The sequence below is a fragment of the Hylobates moloch genome, unplaced genomic scaffold (genome assembly GCF_009828535.3).
Source record: "Hylobates moloch isolate HMO894 unplaced genomic scaffold, HMol_V3 SCAFFOLD_2, whole genome shotgun sequence".
NCBI classification, from domain to species: domain Eukaryota; kingdom Metazoa; phylum Chordata; class Mammalia; order Primates; family Hylobatidae; genus Hylobates; species Hylobates moloch.
The window spans coordinates 20,544,912-20,563,363 of NW_026652277.1; the positions used below are offsets into that span (position 1 = coordinate 20,544,912).

The following is an 18,452-nucleotide window of genomic DNA, read 5'->3' on the forward strand; positions in this document are numbered from 1 at the left end:
AATAGATTCTAGGCCCCAGAATTTAAATATAAATTTTCCTAAGGGAATTATTCCAAATAAAGAGCATGATGTGTACCACAGTTTTTCTCATCATTTCCTATACTTCATTTGCTCAAAAATTTAGTTTTAGGAATTACATTTTCTGAAATGTCCTGGGTCAATTTAATGTCAATTTAAAACTTTCTCTGCTTTAACTCCACAATTTATTCAGCAGGAAAACCATCTCCAATACTCACTCTAAATTGTTTTTCTCCTTTTAAAGGACTCTTAGAACAACCAAAAAGGGATTATCAACTTATTTGGTAGAACTGTATTTTTCTCCATGTATACAGAAATATGAGAATTCGTGTCATAACTAATTAGAATATAAACACAAGTTCACTACAAAAAAAAAAAAACCCTAGCTACTCACAAGTCACACCCCCTTTAACTTACTGTAGCCAGGGAAGGGTGTACTGATTTCACAGGTCAAAGTAAGCTGTTTTGTTCTCTCATAATATTTTTCTGATGTTATAATTATTACAATGTTTTGTTTTCTAATAACATTCTGATAATGCACCTTTATTCATACATCTAAAGGCTCTGCCTTGCAGAAGGCTTTATTAAAAAGCAATTTATGATGGCTCTCATTACATATTTTAGGCATGCATAGGGCGATGGTCTCCTTCAGGACACATGTTTGGAACCTATTAGAGAGAGCTAGAGAAAATCTTGGTGGGAATACAGCATTTGGGAAATACTTTGAGGTGGTTTACAGGGAATATTTTCTGTTCTGGTTCCATTTGATAATAACAACTTTCTGATATTCTCAATACCTTACTAATTGATTTTAAGTAATCAGCAAGACTTCTTTAAAAAAGAAAAACTGACTTTTTTATTATTTTGTGTCTTGAAATCAATAACAAAATTACAAATGAAATAAATTTAGATTTCCTTCAGTACTTTATACAGTAGCTGGCACAAAAGCAATGATTCATTCTTCTGGTCCTCCCTTAAATATATATACAATCTTATTCTTTGTTTTTTTTCTTTTTTGAGACAGAGTCTCGCTCTGTCCCCCAGGCTGGAGTGAAATGGCACAATCTCGGCTCACTGCAAGCTCTGCCTCCCGGGTTCACGCCATTCTCCTGCCTCAGCATCCCGAATAGCTGGGACTACAGGTGCTCGCCACCACGCCCAGCTAATTTTTTGTATTTTTAGTAGAGACAGGGTTTCACCATGTTAGCCAGGATGGTCTCGATCTCCTGACCTCGTGATCCACCCACCTTGGCCTCCCAAAGTGCCAGGATTACAGGCGTGAGCCACCGTGCCCGGCCACAGTCTTATCGCCCTCTTCACCCTTCTGCTATATTTTTACCATATTTTAGTCACTGGTTCCGTCTCTCCTAAGTTTGTAGTGCCTAAAGGATATTCACTCAACAAAGATGGTGGACTCTTCAACAGCCTTCTGCTGGAATGACACTTCTGACTCAGCCAGATTCACTAACACTGTATTAGCTAAATGGCAAAAGTAGGTTATATGATCTTTGCACACAGAGAGCCCATCATACCGTTTTTGCAAACTGAGGTTTCCAGCATAATTACACTAGAGTACTTGAAAATGAAACTGAAAATTCTTTTGTTATTAAACCTTGCATATGCTCTCCCAAGTAAATGTACAGACACCCCTTCCTCAACTTATGATGGGGTCGCATCTCAATAAACCCACCATAAGTTAAAAATGTAAGTTAAAAATGCACCATATACACCTAACCTACCAAACATCACAGCTTAGCCTGGCCTACCTTAAACATGCTCAGAACAATTGCCTTAGCCTACAGCTAGGCAAAATCATCTAATAACAAGACTGTTTTATACAAGTTGAACATCTCATATAATTTGTTGAATACTGTAATGAAAGTGAAAAGCAGAATCCTTATATGGGTACTTGAAGTATGGTTTCTACTAAATGTGTATCACTTCCACGTCATGGTAAGGTTAAACAGTCTTAAATTGAACCACTAGAAGTCAGGGACCATCTACACATTTCTAAGAAACAATAATCAATCTGTTATTCATATATTTATATTAAATGTAATAATAAGCATTGTATTGTGAAATTTATCTTGTTTGAAAGTTCACTACAGTGAGTGATTTGATTCAGGATGCCTAAGGAACAAGAACACAAGTTTCCCTCATTAATGAACCACAATAGTAACAACTACATTATATAAAAAAATGCATGGACCAGACACTGACACTCAATTGTTTCTAACCTCGTTCTTTCTGTAAGGAATGCAGGTAAAATGAACTAAGAAGATCACCAAATGGTCGAAGTGAGTCACATCACTCACCATCTGACTTGTTCACTCGCCAACTACACAGACACACTCAACATTCTATTGTATTTTCAACCTAGAGTTCATACATCTGTGTGTCTACCTCCTCATGCAGGTTTGCATCTTCTGAGAGATCCAGGAAATGCTTTTCCTTGACTACAACTTGTTATCCAACCATGGAACAAGGCATAACCCTTTCAGTTTTAAGATCATTTGAGAAAGGGAGGAACAGCTATTGGAGTGACTTTGCCATGGTTTTAAGACACAATGTTACTCCTTATACCTACATAGTTATTCTGGAAACAAATGAAGTTACTCCATATGACTGGCTTTATTTACATTATGACTAGTGTGCCTAGTGGTCCTAATATTTATCACCTTTTTTAATTAATTTTTTTATTTTTAATCTTTGTGGGTACATAGTAGGTGTATGCATTATATTTATGGGGTACGTTATATGTTTTGATCCAGGCATGCAATGCCTAATAATCACATTAGGGAAATAGCACCTTTTAAAAAAATACTGTATAGGTATATAGGATCAAACTCCTAGATGTTTTTTAAAGAATTATAAGAGACAGCAGGATTTTCAGAGGCTCACACTTGGAGAAAACATGGATACTGTTAAGCTACAGTGACAGCATTGTAGCTCCCCATAACTGCACAACTTCTCATATAAAGAAATGAGAAGTTACATCTGCAAATCCTCATATGAGGATCCAGAGCCTCATAACTGCACCTGGATGTGTGTGAAGTCTAACACGTGAACCCAAAACTTTATACTGACATCATCTGTGACTCAGACTCGTAAAAAGCCAGCAAAGGCACAAAAAAGCAGACCCTGAATGAAAGTGTTTCACCATAGCCACATAAACACATTTTAGCAAAGAAATAGCTTGATAAGTGTACCTTAATTATCATTGAAAATGAAAAGTAAGCAAATAACACAATACTACGTATCTATAGATATCAATCCCCAGCAATCTTGGATGAAATCAAACTAAAAGCTGTCAAGGGAGACAGGACAGATTTTTACGTAGAACTCATCATAAAATCAATAATATCTTTAAGTCTTAATTTTACACAATACAATATCTCTGCTCTTATTTTCCTAGCAAAATAACGTCTTACTGACTTTGCACCGTATGTTAATGATCCGGAGAATACTGGCTTAATCAGGCTCTATACATCTATTGGCAGCCTCATCTGTTTTCCCATAATAGTGGATCAAAGGCATATGAGCCCTGTCTGCATGGAGCTGCCTTGTGGGAGGTGAAATGGATTTCTAAAACACACACATACACGTATATATTATGCAACTACTACAAATTGTATGAAGAACTGTAAAGAAGAGCAGAGAATAAAGGGGAGGAGTGCAATATTTAAACTGGTGAGTCAGGAACATGACATTTGAGCTGATACTTGGGTGTGACGAGGTTGGCAGAGGGAGTGCTTGCCAGGATGGGAGAATGGTAGATTCTCCAAACCAATTAATACCCCTTGCAATTTAAGGCCACTGCTCACTACTACATTTTCATGGCAATTTATAATGTGATTTTTAGGTTTAAAACCCATTCTTATCAACGTATTAATGTAATTTTAGAACAATGCTAATTATTATAAATACATAGCTTTTCCTTGAGGTTATAAAACTGAAAAAGGAATCTATTCATCATATAGACAAATTCCAAGTAACAAGATGATCTATGGATATACTAATGAATAAACTATTCTTAGACTTTTTAAAGTCAATGCATTCAACAGTTACTGTACTTACATTTGAGATACATATGCACCACTGCATCTTGGCACAGGAGATTTTTGCTTTAGTTTTTTAATGACTTTTTTAAATAACCTGGCCATAATTTTATGTACATTGCAAATTTTAAAAAGGCAAAGTTTACAACTATGGGAGCCAAGCTATTGTAGAAGTTAATATAAGAAGGGTTTGGTATGTGTTCCCATTACCTTTCCTGGGTAAAATCCCACAGAGTTCAATTTACAGATAAAAGGTGAGAATCCTGCCCATTCACTCTCTTTCCCCATCCTTTCATCAGACAGGTCTTATCCCCACATACCTTGACCATTGCCTTGTCATTGCCTTCTCTGTTACAATGCTTCTGGTGCTCTGGTGCTCTTTTTATCCCTGCATTCTATCCATTCTCATCTCCCTGCTTATTAAATCCCTAAATCATTTGCCTTCTATGTATTCATGTGCCTTTAGCATTAGTTTAGGAGCAAACTAAAAGCTTTAATGCTCTCAATGAAAATAAGAAACTAAACTTGCTGCCCAAGTTTCTATTATAATTGATATACCTGAAAATATAAATGGAATATACTGAGTTCATCCCAGAATTCCTATTATTTATTTTCCCAGCTTTCCCCTTTTCTTGAGTTTTATACAGCTTATAAAATCTTACATGACATGAAAAAATAAACACGATAGCTATAATGTAACTTAAAAATTACAATCTGCTTAAGGATCTGATCACTCAGTTGCTAAATAATTTGAGATTGAAGAAAAAAAAATCTGCTTTCAAGGCCAAGTAAGGATCAAATGCGGGAATTTTTGTGGATTGAATTTGAAATGGAAAATAAAGCTCAAATGTCAAAACTTTCTTCTAAGAGCTCTCAAATAGCATTGTGATGGAATGAATTTAAGGCCAGAATCTCACAGACAGTGTTCATATTCCTTCTCCATTCTATGCATGAATTCATCTAAAAATGTAGAATAGAAAGCTATTTTGAATACCTAAAGTAAAATTGTTCCTATGAAATTACGTCATGTTTCTATGGGCCAGGCACCATTTTAAGTGTTTTACTCACAGTAACTCATTTAACCTTCACAGCAACCCTGAGAAGTAAATACTGTTGCTGTCATCCCCATTTTACAGACGAGGAAACAAAAATAGAGAAATGAAGCAATTTGTCCAAGATCACTCTGCTAGAAAGCAACAGAACCAGGAGTTTAACCCAGGTACAGCCCTGCTCCAGGGTACATTTTCTTAACCACTAGACCAAACCATACTGCTTCTCTGGAATTTGCTTTCTCTCCTGTGTAACTGATGGCGAATCTTTGTCCCCAGAAAAGGGTGAAGTTGTAAGAGGCCAGGGAGCTATGCTGGAAATCTTAAGTGATGCCCATATCCCCTGTCTCTTCAACAAGCATTACTGGGAATATGTAGAGCTTAGAGTCACAGCCCTTTAATGAGAGTGTCACCCAGACATGTCCCCAACCTCTTGCACATCAGTAGCCTCCTGAGTTATAACGTTGCTTTATAAGTGAAAGTCCCTCGTTAACTGTAAAACAATTACTATGAGGCACAATTGCATTTGGGCATCTCTCATGTCTGCCTCTCCCAGAGAGCAGTTGAGTCCACTTCATTTTCATTCCTACTGCCACAGAGTCTATTCAGGTACTGATCACTTTATGTGTAGGTTACCATTGTCACAGCCTAGCTGGCTTCTGGGAGGTTCACCACTTGTGAGCCAGACTTTCCTGCCCAGTGTCACCACGTTAACCTTCCCTAAGTATTTTCTTCACAATCAATCTTTGCTCAAAATCTTCAGTGATGTCTTCTTTCTTCCCTGAGAGACTACAGTTAACATGGCAAAAAGTAGTTCTGATGTTTACTTTTTGGAATTGAACCCTAAAATGCTTCCTATAATTGCGTTCTGACATCACTTTTTATCATTATTTTTTCATAGAACACATTTTTCTGGGAAGGGGGCGCTGGGGAGTTATTATTTAACGGGTATAGAGTTTCACTTTTACAGGATGAAGAGAGTCCTGGAGATGGTGGTGGTGAGGGTAGCACAACATTATAAACGCATTTAATGCCACTGAACCACATACTTAAAAAGAGTTCAGATGGTAAATTTTATGTTATATATATTTTATCACGATAAAAAAAATGGGGAAAAATTATATATATGAACACATTATTCCTATTCTGTTCTCTAAGCAATGGCTTACAGTAAAAATCAATACACATTGACCCATCCATCATCACACAATATCTCAACTCCCCTCAAAATCTTTTTTATATGTGCACGACTATATCCTCTTGCTCAGAGGCTCTGCCATCAGATTTCTGTCCCCTGGCATGCTTACTCCCAGCCTGTATTTGGGGCCTTCCCCTTGAGTAGAGTTTACTTCTCCCATTAAATCCAAATTAGCTAAAATTTACCTCCTACACATGAACTTTCTAAGGACGCGTCTTTCTTCTCCACACTAACAAGACACATTGTGATGGGTGGAAATGGGTGTAGAAGACATTTTGCTTTCATTTTGTTGGTATTTCCCTTTCTACTAATAAATTTGGGCATCTTTTCGCCTGTTTATTGGCCATTTATGTTTGCTCTTCTGTGAATTGTCTATTCATTTCACTTACCCCTTTTTCTACTGGGCTGTTAATCTTTTTCATTCATGGTAAGAACAACATTGGACCCAAATCTTAAACTATATGTAAAAATAAATCCTTTTAAAGAATGTTTATATATTATAGATATTTTATATTTAAAATAGTAAAATGTTCTCATCAAATGCATTAGAAGTACTTTTCCAAATATTTGAAGACCACTTCTCTTTTTTTACATTTTAAAAAACTATTCTCAGACACATCCTTCTCTGTATAAACTGTGAATTATTTAATTTATTCAAGTTTTTCATTTCATTTAAATTTTTAAACCCTTTATATTTTTGGATTCCAATTGGAATTGCATGGAGCTTTTAACATTAACTTTGAAAGAATTAACATTTTTAGGATATTTAGTATCAAGGCTTTTCACCAACAGAATAGTATGGCTTTTCATTTGTTCAGGACTTATTTTATGCTCTTCAATCAGATTTCATACCTTTCATCATTTACATCTCTCTACTTTGAAATGTAATTCAAGTAAGACTTCTGCAACTTGAGAAATGAGTATTTTCAAAGTCAAAAGCACTATAAATGTGAAAAAATTACTGTTTGTTAGCATTATTGTTGACTCTACAAACGTTACCTTTTTCATTCAGAGAGTTTGTCATTTTTACGTAGTTAATGTGCCTACCTATCATAGCTTCTGGATTTCTGGTCTTGCTTAAGAACAACTCTGTTATCCTTGTGTGGTATATAGAGTCTCCTGGATTTTCTTTGAAGATTTTAAAATTATTTTATGTTTGCATTCACATTTTTAATCCACCTGGAATTCATTTTTGTATATGGTTTAAGATTTGGGTCCAATTTTGCTCTTCCCATGACGGACGGTGTGTTATGTCAGCACCTTTATTAGCTAATCCAACTTCTCCCCACCGACTTGAATCGACACTTTTATCATATATTAAATTCTTATACATACTGGAATCTATTTCAGGACTCCCTATTCTATCCTACTGATTATTTAATCTCTCACTACACCAATCCCATATTGATTTAATTTCTGTGGTTTTCTATTAACTTACAGTAACTCGCAACTTAAGTTCCCCTTCACTGGTCTTCATTTTCTTACTTTTAAAGGCTATTCACTGGTATCTTCTTTCCACAAAAACTTTAAGATCATTTTATCCATATTTAAAAAAAAAAAACGCTGTTGGACTCTAATAGAAGTTGCATGACATTTATATAATTCTGAAAGAACTGACATCTTTATCTATTGAAACTTTCAGCCACAAGCATAAAATGCCTTTATACTTTTTCAGATCTTATTTTATGCTCTTTGATAAGACTTCAAAGTTTTCTTCATTTTCATTTCCCTTTTTAAATTTTGTGATTAAACAAAAGCACTTGAAAATTGGGAAAATTAATATTTTTATTACTAAGTTAAAAACTGTGTGTGTGTGTGTGTGTGTGTGTGTGTGTGTGTGTGTGTGTAGATTAAAACACAGTTATTCAGTATGACTATTAATGACTTCTGGAAATCCAGGGAAATGTGACAACATGGCTAGAGACATCGAAAAATGTTCAGATTTATGCCTGGAGAAAAGAAAACTTTGTTTTATGCTTAAAATTAGACTTAATTTTTTTTTTCCTTTACTGAAATTCATAATGATTGCAAGCCCATCTGAAATGGGTTCAGAAACATTATCTCTGTTTATCCTTGCAATTAAAGATATTATCTAAAACGAAATATTTTCCTGTGCTGCTAGAAAGAAAATATCTGAATAAAGTCATTGTGGAATCATCACTAAAGCCTTACTTGACTAGAAAGTTTAGAAGCTTCCATGGCATGTTCAAAATCTGGTCTTCCAATTACAGCGGGCTCTTTATTCATTATTCCTCGTCCTTTCTTGTACTCTGCCTAAAATGAATAAATAAGACAACGTTAAATATTTCTACCCTCCAGTGATGAACTACATTGACATTAGCCAAAAAAAAAAATAACAGACCTTCATGTCATTAATATTCCTTACAACACATCAAACACTAAAATGTTGACTGCTAAAGCAGAAATTGATTTTATCCTGTGCTTACATGAACAAACTCAACCTTTTGCAGTAAAATAATTACTAATTTTGAGGCTAAGTGTTCAGTCATCATCATCTTTGTAATTATATATAAATACTAAAACAAAATATTAAGGAAATTTTCTGGGGAACTGAGACCCTGTACTCTCCATATAGGTAGCTTTTATAGTTTCGTCTATTCTCAGGAACTGTTCTGGCCATACTTGACTGACATGCAGTTGAATACAGTAATGATTGATTTTAGGGTGAATTTAGCCCATGTTATGAAAATTTTTGGTTCAAGCTAAATCATCATTTTCAACCAGGGTTTTCAGCATGTTTAAATAAAATGCTATTAACTAAAGTGGGCACCTTAGAGAAGATAAGAAACAGTTATGCCATGTAGGAAGTGGACAAAGGTAAGTGTTGGTGGAAGAGAATCTACACAATGAACAGCAGCAATATGGAAACAAGGCCAAACAAGAGTCTTTGGAGCAGGGTGAGGGGGGAGATTATATGGGACCACATTACTGATAACCTTGACTTTCAGGCTGAGACACCTGAATGTCAACTTATACCTAAATAGTATTTATTTCTCTAAAAGTATGATGACACTAACCACAGCCAATTTGAGTTTGGTCTGTTTCTGCATATACCCAAATAATTAACATAATAAATTAGATAATTAGCGGGGGAAATTGAGATGTATTCATTTATATTTATTAGTTACACTAATCAAATGAACCGTCCAACCACTGAAGCTATGCTTTGCCTCCTACAAAAGTAAGAAATCATTTCTGTTCAAGGTTTAGAAAGAGAAGTTACATTGCTTATGATCTTAGAGATCTGGGTTGCCATCTTGATGTCCGGTCGGTCGAGCTCTGCACTGTATGTGTGGGTGTCCTGCACGTCTTTCCTATAAGAAATCTAATCAGAGACAGTTTTGGTTAAAAAATAAATAAATTAGTAATTTCACATAGCTACTAGTCTTAGTGTTCATAACATTATTTATTCTCATAATAACAGCTTAGAGAGCCTGCTGACCTTAAGTTGGCTTTTTGTGCATCTATTTGTATAGCTATATTAACTCTTTATACTATACCTATGTCTCACTGATATTAACATATTTGGGCCAGGCACAGTGGCTCACGTCTGTAATCCCAGAACTCTGGGAGGCCTAGGTGGGCGGATCACTTGAGGTCAGGAGTTTGAGACCAGCCTGGCCAACATGGTGAAACCCCATCTCTACTAAAAACACAAAAATTATCTGGGCATGGTGGTGTGCGCCTGTAATCCCAGCTACTTGGGAGGCTGAGGCAGGAGAATCGCTCAAACCCAGGAGACGGAGGTTGCAGTGAGCTGAGATAGCACCATTGCACTCCAAAGTGGGCAACTGAGTGGGACTTTGTCTCAAAAAAAAACAAAAAAAAAAACTTGAACTGAATTTATGCTACCTAAGAAATAAGACTAAGATCAAAGCACAAAACCAGTCTTAAAGGGTCTTTATATCTACCACTTTATGAGCATGTCTTTGTATCTAAGTGTATATATTTATATTCATAAGCAGAATATCCTCATCAAGAACTTCAACTTGCCCATCACAAAGTCTCAAGCCCCAGTGGGTGCAAGATAAGCCCAAGCACAAGAATATTGCAAATTATTTCCTTGGGGATGGTGGGTGGTGAAGCTCTGTAGCTCTCCAGCATTTGCCCTTTCAACTACACCCTCCTCTCCCTTCAAATGTTCAAAGGCCCATGCCTACGAGATCTAATGTACTGATAGCTTTATCACCCAATAAATATCATTGCAATGACTTGAGCCTCCCAAAATAAAAACAATTACATTGAGTAACATTCTCCTTCTGAATGCATGTTAGACACAAGTCAAAGTATGGTAAGCAGAGATCTAAAGAGAAAAATACATAAATTTTGCCAAATGTACTTTAGATCACATTCGTCATTTAGATTAACTTGACTGACAATTGGAAAGAGAGTCAAGAATTGAACTGGCATAATGTCCGATGGCCAGTGTTTCACTGGTCAGCTCACTTCTTTATTTCTTGTGATTTGTCTTGAGCTGAAGCAATATTTGCCAGATGTGGTTCTACTTGGCAATATCCCCAGGGACCAGCTGGCAATTAAAATATATTCTATTAAAGTCATAATGCAAAGTGTACAGTCATGGACATTCTTAAAACCCATCTTCATTTTTTCAGAGCACAGAAAGATCACAGAAATGTATCACTGGACATCTGTACCAAACGCACAGTTAATTACATTGTGTACAAATATTTCTAACGTCACCTTCAACCTTTCTGAAATAGCATCATTTAGGGGTACTTATTAAAGATTTAGATTCCTGAGGTCCAGCCACAATCCTCTGTAACAGAATTTTGATAGATGGTGCCCAAAAATTTAATTTTAATGAATTCCCTAGTTGACTGCTATAAACCAGTGTTCTGGGTAATATTAATATATCTTGTTAGTTTCCTTTCAATCTAGCAGTATTAAAAATTTCACCCTTTCTTACTCCTTTTAAAAATAAGATCAAGTGTAAGAAGTGACAATGCATTAATACATCAACAGGCTCCCTGTGCAATATGTTATTTTATTTCAATGAAACATTTATATACACTTCTATTTACTCTTTTATGAGCTTACATTTGCTTCACTACCAAGACTATTTTTTAAACTACATTTATAATCATCAATCTGTCTGACAAGTGAACACAGCTGAAACACAATTAGCATAATTTCAGAAAGAACATCTGTTTTCTTCCACATTTATATTTTCAGAGGTTTTATGTTAACAAGTCATTTCAGGTAGGTTTTATGCATACAGGTAGTAAAAGGAACATAAAAATAAGCCAGAAACTGAGTTATTTTGTTGGGTGGATTTTAAATCTTTAGGGATTTTTTTTAAGCAGGCCAATTCCATTGGCTTCAAAAACCAACATGCTTATCCACAAATGATGGTAAATCAATCTCATCCTACGCCGAGTTAAATACAAGCTGTGTAAACAAAAACTGGCTCTCAGGTGAAAACAAACCCAAATTATTACCCACCTACAAGACTAACTGTTTCTAAGTTACTACATTCATATGAAAACCACAGGGGGGAAATGTCTTTTTGTTTAGAAAAGAATGAGGGTAAAAATGGAAACCCTTACTTTTTGAAAAGAACCGCAACCTTTCAGAAATCTAAGCTTTACATGGGTTACCTAATTATATGCTGTTCAGCCTAATGACTGCGTGAAGAGAGGTGAACGGCACAAAGGCGGCAGGAGCAGGACTTTGAATAGGGCCCCATCATCCATGTAAATTGCAAATTAGAGGCCAGCATATGTGACTCAAAACAAATATTAAGATTGACATGAATTGCAAATTCAAACAAGAGGACACCACGGAGCCACACAGAAAAAAGCTTCCGCGCCTGATCACTTGTCAGATCTTCCAGAATATCACTCCTTGGGAATATTCCATAGAAAAGGGGGCTTATGTTGGGGGACATTAAAGAGGGTGACACTCCTGATGTCACTATCTCCAAGGGTGTCTGAATATATATGGAATGGCAACATGGCTTCCTGCACAGATGTCTCATTGTCCTACACCTAACCCACTGCTAGTGTCAGAGGCATCTGAACCAGAGCAACTCCATCTCGAGAAGGTAAAGGGTAAAATGAGGCTGAAACCTACAGGGCTGCGTTCCCAGATGGTTAATCCATTTTAAGTCACAGGATGAGATAGGAAGTTGGCAAAAGATACATGTCATAAAGACCTTGCTGACAAAACAGGTTGCAGTAAAGAAGCTGGCTAAAACTCACCAAAACCAAGATGGTGACGAGCGTGACCTCTGGTCATCCTCACTGCTACACTCCCACCAGCATCAAAACAGTTTACAAGTGCCCATGGCAACATTAGGCCAATACTCTATATGGTCTAAAAAGGGGAGGCACGAATAATCCACCCCTTGTTTAGCATATCATCAAGAAATAACCATAAAAGTGGGCAAGCAGCAGCCTTCGGGGCTGCTCTGTCTATGGAGTAACCATTCTTTTATTCTTTTACTTTTCTAGTAAACTTGCTTTCACTTTATGGACTCACTCTGAATTCTTTCTTGTGTGAGATCCGAGAACCCTCTCTTGGGATGTGGATCAGGACCCATTTCCTGTAACACTAGGTTTAAGGGAAGCTCATCTGACATTTCCCAATATGTATTTGCTCCAATCCACCACCTATCAGAGCTCAGGAAGAATATAAAATGTAACATAGCAGAAGAGAGGCTTGGAAGTCAAAGTGTGTATATACATATGTTTTTTTCTATTCCTTAATAAATTCAAACCCTAAATGCTAACCATATTGGAACAGTGGACTGGCCTTCACTCTTCAGTCTTCTCATGACAATGTGGTGCTCTATAAATCTTGTTTTGCATAAGGACAGGGAAAAGAAGAAATCATCAACTCAGCAGAGATGTGAACTTGAGGGTCAATAATTGCTTTTACATTATTTTCCTTAAAGTCTTGTTCCCTACTCTGTCCTCGGAGCATAGCAGAGAACAAACGAGGAGGAAGAACAGGAGGAGGAGGGGGAAAAGAAGAAGAAGAAGAAAGAAAGATTAAAGAAGAAGAAAGAAGGAAAGAGGAGGGGAGAAAAAGAAAATAATGATAGTCTCAATTTTAGACTATTATGTACCGTATTAAGGACTTAACATTCACTCCCTCACTCATACATTTTTTCAAGGTATGACTGTATGAAATTTTTCAAACAATCATAATATCTGCTAAATTTTCCTTTCCTTACTACTCATCTATTTCATTTATTTCCTTATTTTTATTAGAATAATTTTAGTCAATTCCACAAAAGAAATAACTGTAATTTTAATGAGCATTGCACTGATTCTATAAAATGCCTTAAAGAAAAATGATATCATAACAAAATGTCAGTCTTTTCCTAGGAGAAGGTGGTATATCCCTCCATTTCTTTAAATATTTTATTATACCTTTAAATGAAGTTTTACCATTTTGTTCTACATGTCTGGCACTGGGCAAAGAAATTATCATATTGTCATTTTTATACATTTACCTTGTACTCAAGATGATCCACTTTTTCCTTTTAATAGTGAATAACAGTATAGAGTCTTATCTGAAAATAGTGATTCTGGTTTCTTCCATAGGAACACCTAGAGTTATTACCTTATGTGCTTGATCTCTTCCTCTTGGCTTCTTTTCACTGAATTTATCTCTTTATTCTTTCTCATTTATCTAAGTCATCCTCCTATCTAATCCCTTTGTAGTGGGCATATGTTAAATTTTTTTGTCAGCCTAGGTTTTTTAATTTGGAAACAGCTCCCCCATCACTCCATGTGATTGGTGGGCCTCTGAAGTTCAGCCTGCCTTCACGTTGACTTAGGATGTCCAGTCAGATACCCCATTCATTTGGAAACCATGATTAATGAAATCGGACAGACATGTAACCCAACCAAGGCCAGAGTCATTTGAATGATCTGAGGCTGGAGGAGAAAGAGCTGCTCTTTTCTCTGAGATCAGCTGCTGTAAGGATGATTAATGTTTGGAAACACCAGCTGTCACCTTGAATCCACAGAGAAAGCACCTGTCTGAAAGTGTCATACGCAGCCCAGAGCCCAGAGATGGGGAGAGAGGAAGAGTACTGGTAACACTGTGAAGCTTCCAGCCCACTTATGCCTGAAGATAGCTTGGATTTGCCAATTACATACACAACAGAATCTCATTTTTCACTGCACTAACTTGAGACAGATTTCCATCACGAAATCTAGAGAGTTCTAACACAGCCTCCATTTCACTTTTTATTTTTTTTCTTTTTTGGAGATGAAGTCTTGCTATGTCACCCAGGCTGAAGTGCAGTGGCATGATCTCAGCTCACTGCAACCTCCACTTCCTGGGTTCAAGCAATACTCCTGCCTCAGCCTCCTGAGTAGCTGGGATTATAGGTGAACACCACCACACCCAGATAGTTTTGTATTTTTAGTAGAGACGAGGTTTATCATATTGGCCAGGTTGGTCTCAAACTCCTGACCTCAAGTGATCCTCTCACCTTGGCCTCCCAACGTGCTAGGATTACAGGCATGAGTCACTGCACCCAGCCTCACATTTTTCCACAGTGCCAAATCTGTTCTTTGTTGCTTCCAACGAATATTTGAATTCCATCAAAATCTGTCTCTGAATTTCTTTATCTCGCCATATTCACTTTCACCCTGAGCTCATATTTTTATCTTATTTTATTGTCTTTTAATCTCAGCTTGTTCTCTCCTTATAATCCTTCCACTTGTGTTTCGTAAGAGCCATGTCTTTTGCATGTTCCCTACGCTTGTGCAGAGCATCCAAGGTGCCCGGCTATCCTTTTCTGCATCAATTCATTAAAACCTCACTTCATCCCTGATGTGTCTTGACTCAACTGGGCTACATCAACACTCCCTTCTAAGGCTGGAACTACATCCTCCAGAATACCTTTCCTTAAATAGTTCTGGGTTAGACATGGCCAATAAGAGAAATGCATATGAGATTTTGAAAGTGGACATGAAACAGACACCTTTATTCTGCAGGTATAGGCAGACACATGTGCAGTTGCAGGATTCACAGTGGCCTTCCTGCAAGCTTTTTATACTCAGGCAACAGTGATTTGAGACTCTCTGGTAGGTGAGTTAATAAACCAGAGAATAACAAAACCCCCACAGACTCTCCTTGAAGTGAAAGTCAAGGAGATGGCTTTCACCTAGAGATGAGAAGATTGAGACAGCTCAGGAATGGCAGCCTTGCAGGAGTGATAGCCAGCCAGCCAGCCCGCCAGCCCTGGGGTCTATGGTCTGCATGAGCACAGACCTTAAAGAAAACAAATCCAGCTGACCCAGAACGCTTTGAAGGCTAAACTGATTCTTGGTGAGAAGAAACTAGACAGGATATATAACCTTTTAAGTTTGTGGAACAGAGGCAAATCATGTAACTGGTATATAGTGGTAATCTTTAAGCAATGGTTCAACCCATCTCACGAAAACCTTTGTCTTTAGCAAAACTCTCACATTAGAGAAGCCCTCCAGGTATCATCAAATAGGCATGTGGACTGCTAATTCCATCTTAAACGATGCTTATCTTTGTCTAGGCATGCTGTGCGTAAAACCCTACTAAATTATTAAATTGTAAATATTATTTTTCTGTAAGAGAATATAAGCCTTTTAAATATAAGTAAAAGTAGGTTCTGATACTATTCAGAAGAGATAAAAAGTTTTCAATCTTCCAAAAGAAGGAGTAAAATACAGAGTTATGGCCAGAATGGCTTATCATTTAGGATTGCTGTCACTGTTCATAAATCACTCTATAGTTGATAAAAGTTGTCTTATTTTCTTATTCATGATTTAATTTTATCACCACCATATTCTTGTATAGAAGGCAGAAAAAGTATTACTAACCATTCTGTCTTAGAGATGAATAAAACACTAATATATCTAATTTTTAATGCTAAATCCTAAAGCACCATTATTATAAGTCTCTTTGGGGAACCACAGAGAGCCATAATTGTTTTTCTAGTATCATTTTGCTGATTTATCTTTAAGCTTTCTCACTTTCTGATGGAATAGAAATTGTTTACTGATAAGTTTTTATTAATTTTAAGAAAGTACATATATCATTCTTGAAAAGAACATTAAGTCTTTCATTTCCCATGCTGAATACTTCTAATACACATTGAATCGATTACCAATATGGTGTTTTGGAAAAGTTTACCACTCCAATTTCATCACAAGTCTGTATAGACCACATTACTTACAAAACTTAAAATAGAGTTTAAAATTTGTTTGACTTATTTCAGAACTATTGGACTTCATGTCTCTGATAAGACTGATGAGAACTAATAATGTAACTAGGGCTTTCATTATAAGCCCATCTTTAGGGGAAAGTCACAGGATAGAATATCTCCAATTTCTCTAATTACATTAGAAAAATTTGGCAGGGGTATGTCCCTTAAGGTACAAAAAGATTTTGATTGGCTGTTTTTAATAATTTTCTGACTATAGTATTAATAAGATAGGTTCAGGAAACTTTTGGATATGCCCTTCCGACCTAAAAATTTCTTAACATACATTTCATGCTGATTTGGCCTTTTATAAATTGAACTTCCTTTAATTGTTTCAAATTAACTGTGACATCACCCTAAACTCCCAAATCACCCTTTAAAAATAGAAGGAGGACCAAATAGAACCAATAATGTATGCCAGCGACTTTTCAGATGGAGGCTCTGCTGTGAAGCTCTTTACACATAATGTTTCATTTAATACTTGTGAGAATCTTCAGAGGTAGATATCGTTGTCCCCATTTTACAGATGAGAAAATTGAGATTTAGAGACATTAAGTAACTCATCCAGGGTCATCCACGCAACGTGTACCCAAGAAGCATTTTAACCAATGTCTGACTCCAAATTCCTTTTCTAGTATATGCTACTGATATAGGAGTTAAGAATAAATTATTTAGGCAGATAGTGAGGGTAAGGAAGTCCTTGGTAAGGCTTTCCTTTTAATGAAAAGCAGCCCCAAAGTCTTTTTCTTTTCTAACAAAAAGCAGCCTGTAAAATCGAGCTGCAGACATACACAAGTGAGCTGGAAGCTTGCACGTGTGAATGCTGGCAGTTGTGACACTAGGAAAAGGCTACCTGGGAGTGGGCATATTCAAAATGGCAGCACCATCTTCCCTTTTCCTTTCCAACCATGTGTGCAGCAGGGAGCAGACAACATGGAAACCGCCAGGCAAAGACTCCATTTGCATATATGATTAGGGCGAGGCAACCAGCTTCCTCGCAGTCTATGTAAATGTCACGCCTGGTCCAACCAATCTGTGGGCCCTATGTAAATCAGAAACTGGCTCCTCAAGCCTGTCTATAAAATCCGGTGCACTCTGCCACGAGGTACAAGTCCCATTCGGGTGCACCTCTCCCTCACAAGAAAGAGAGCTGTTCTCCTTTCTCTTTCTTTTGCTTAGTAAACCTCCACTCCTAAACTCACTCCTTGTGTGTGTCCGTGTCCTTAATTTTCTTGACATGAGATGATGAACCTCAGGTATTACCCCAAACAATGACGCCACTTCACCACAGTAGAGGATATTCTAAGAAATAATTATTTTACTGTTTGGAGATCATTTAATTTTGGGGTGGTGCAAAAGATAACTGCCTCCAGAAAACTCTTCCCCTGGGAACTCCATTACTCAGAGGTGGAAATTCATCCATACAGTCACATGAGCCCTCTCCCTCATTCTTTTCTGCTTACTCACATTACTAAAGGCACAAGAAAGAGACATCTTGGTTCACTAAAAGATATTAGAAATCTGACTTGATTTTGGTGGAAACATAAAAAAGTTAGGCAAAGATGTTGACTTCCATTGTTTTCAGGTGAATCAGATACACATATAATGACACACTTTTATTTTAAATTAAATGAAGTCATTTATAGCCATAGTGCAAAGTGACAGTCTGCATTATGAAAGGGTAATTCTACTAGTAAATTCTCTGCAATGAGTTTCATTGGGCTGAACTTTTACAGGAGACAGGTTTATGGGAGATTGTCTTTTAAAGAGATTCCACAGATCCACCCACTGAACCAAAAGATGTACTTTCAAGACCTATGTTTAAATTTCATATTGTAGGGACAACAAATGTATTATTCTAAGTGGTTTGACTCCAGAGGAATATC

General features: G+C 36.7%; 1 protein-coding gene across 4 annotated transcripts in view; it reads right to left on the reverse strand.

The window, feature by feature from the left end:
- NEBL (nebulette) overlaps positions 1-18,452 on the reverse strand; it is a 400,747-nt gene that overhangs the window by 84,066 nt on the left and 298,229 nt on the right. The window contains exons 6-7 of one of the 4 annotated variants that reach the window (XM_032167547.2): positions 9,568-9,669; positions 8,496-8,597 (exon numbers count right to left, since the gene is read on the reverse strand). The exons of the other annotated variants lie outside the window; for them this stretch is intronic. Of the exons in view, the coding sequence (XP_032023438.1) occupies positions 8,496-8,597; positions 9,568-9,669 (204 nt within the window). The remainder of the gene's footprint in view (positions 1-8,495; positions 8,598-9,567; positions 9,670-18,452) is intronic. 4 annotated transcript variants of the gene reach the window in all.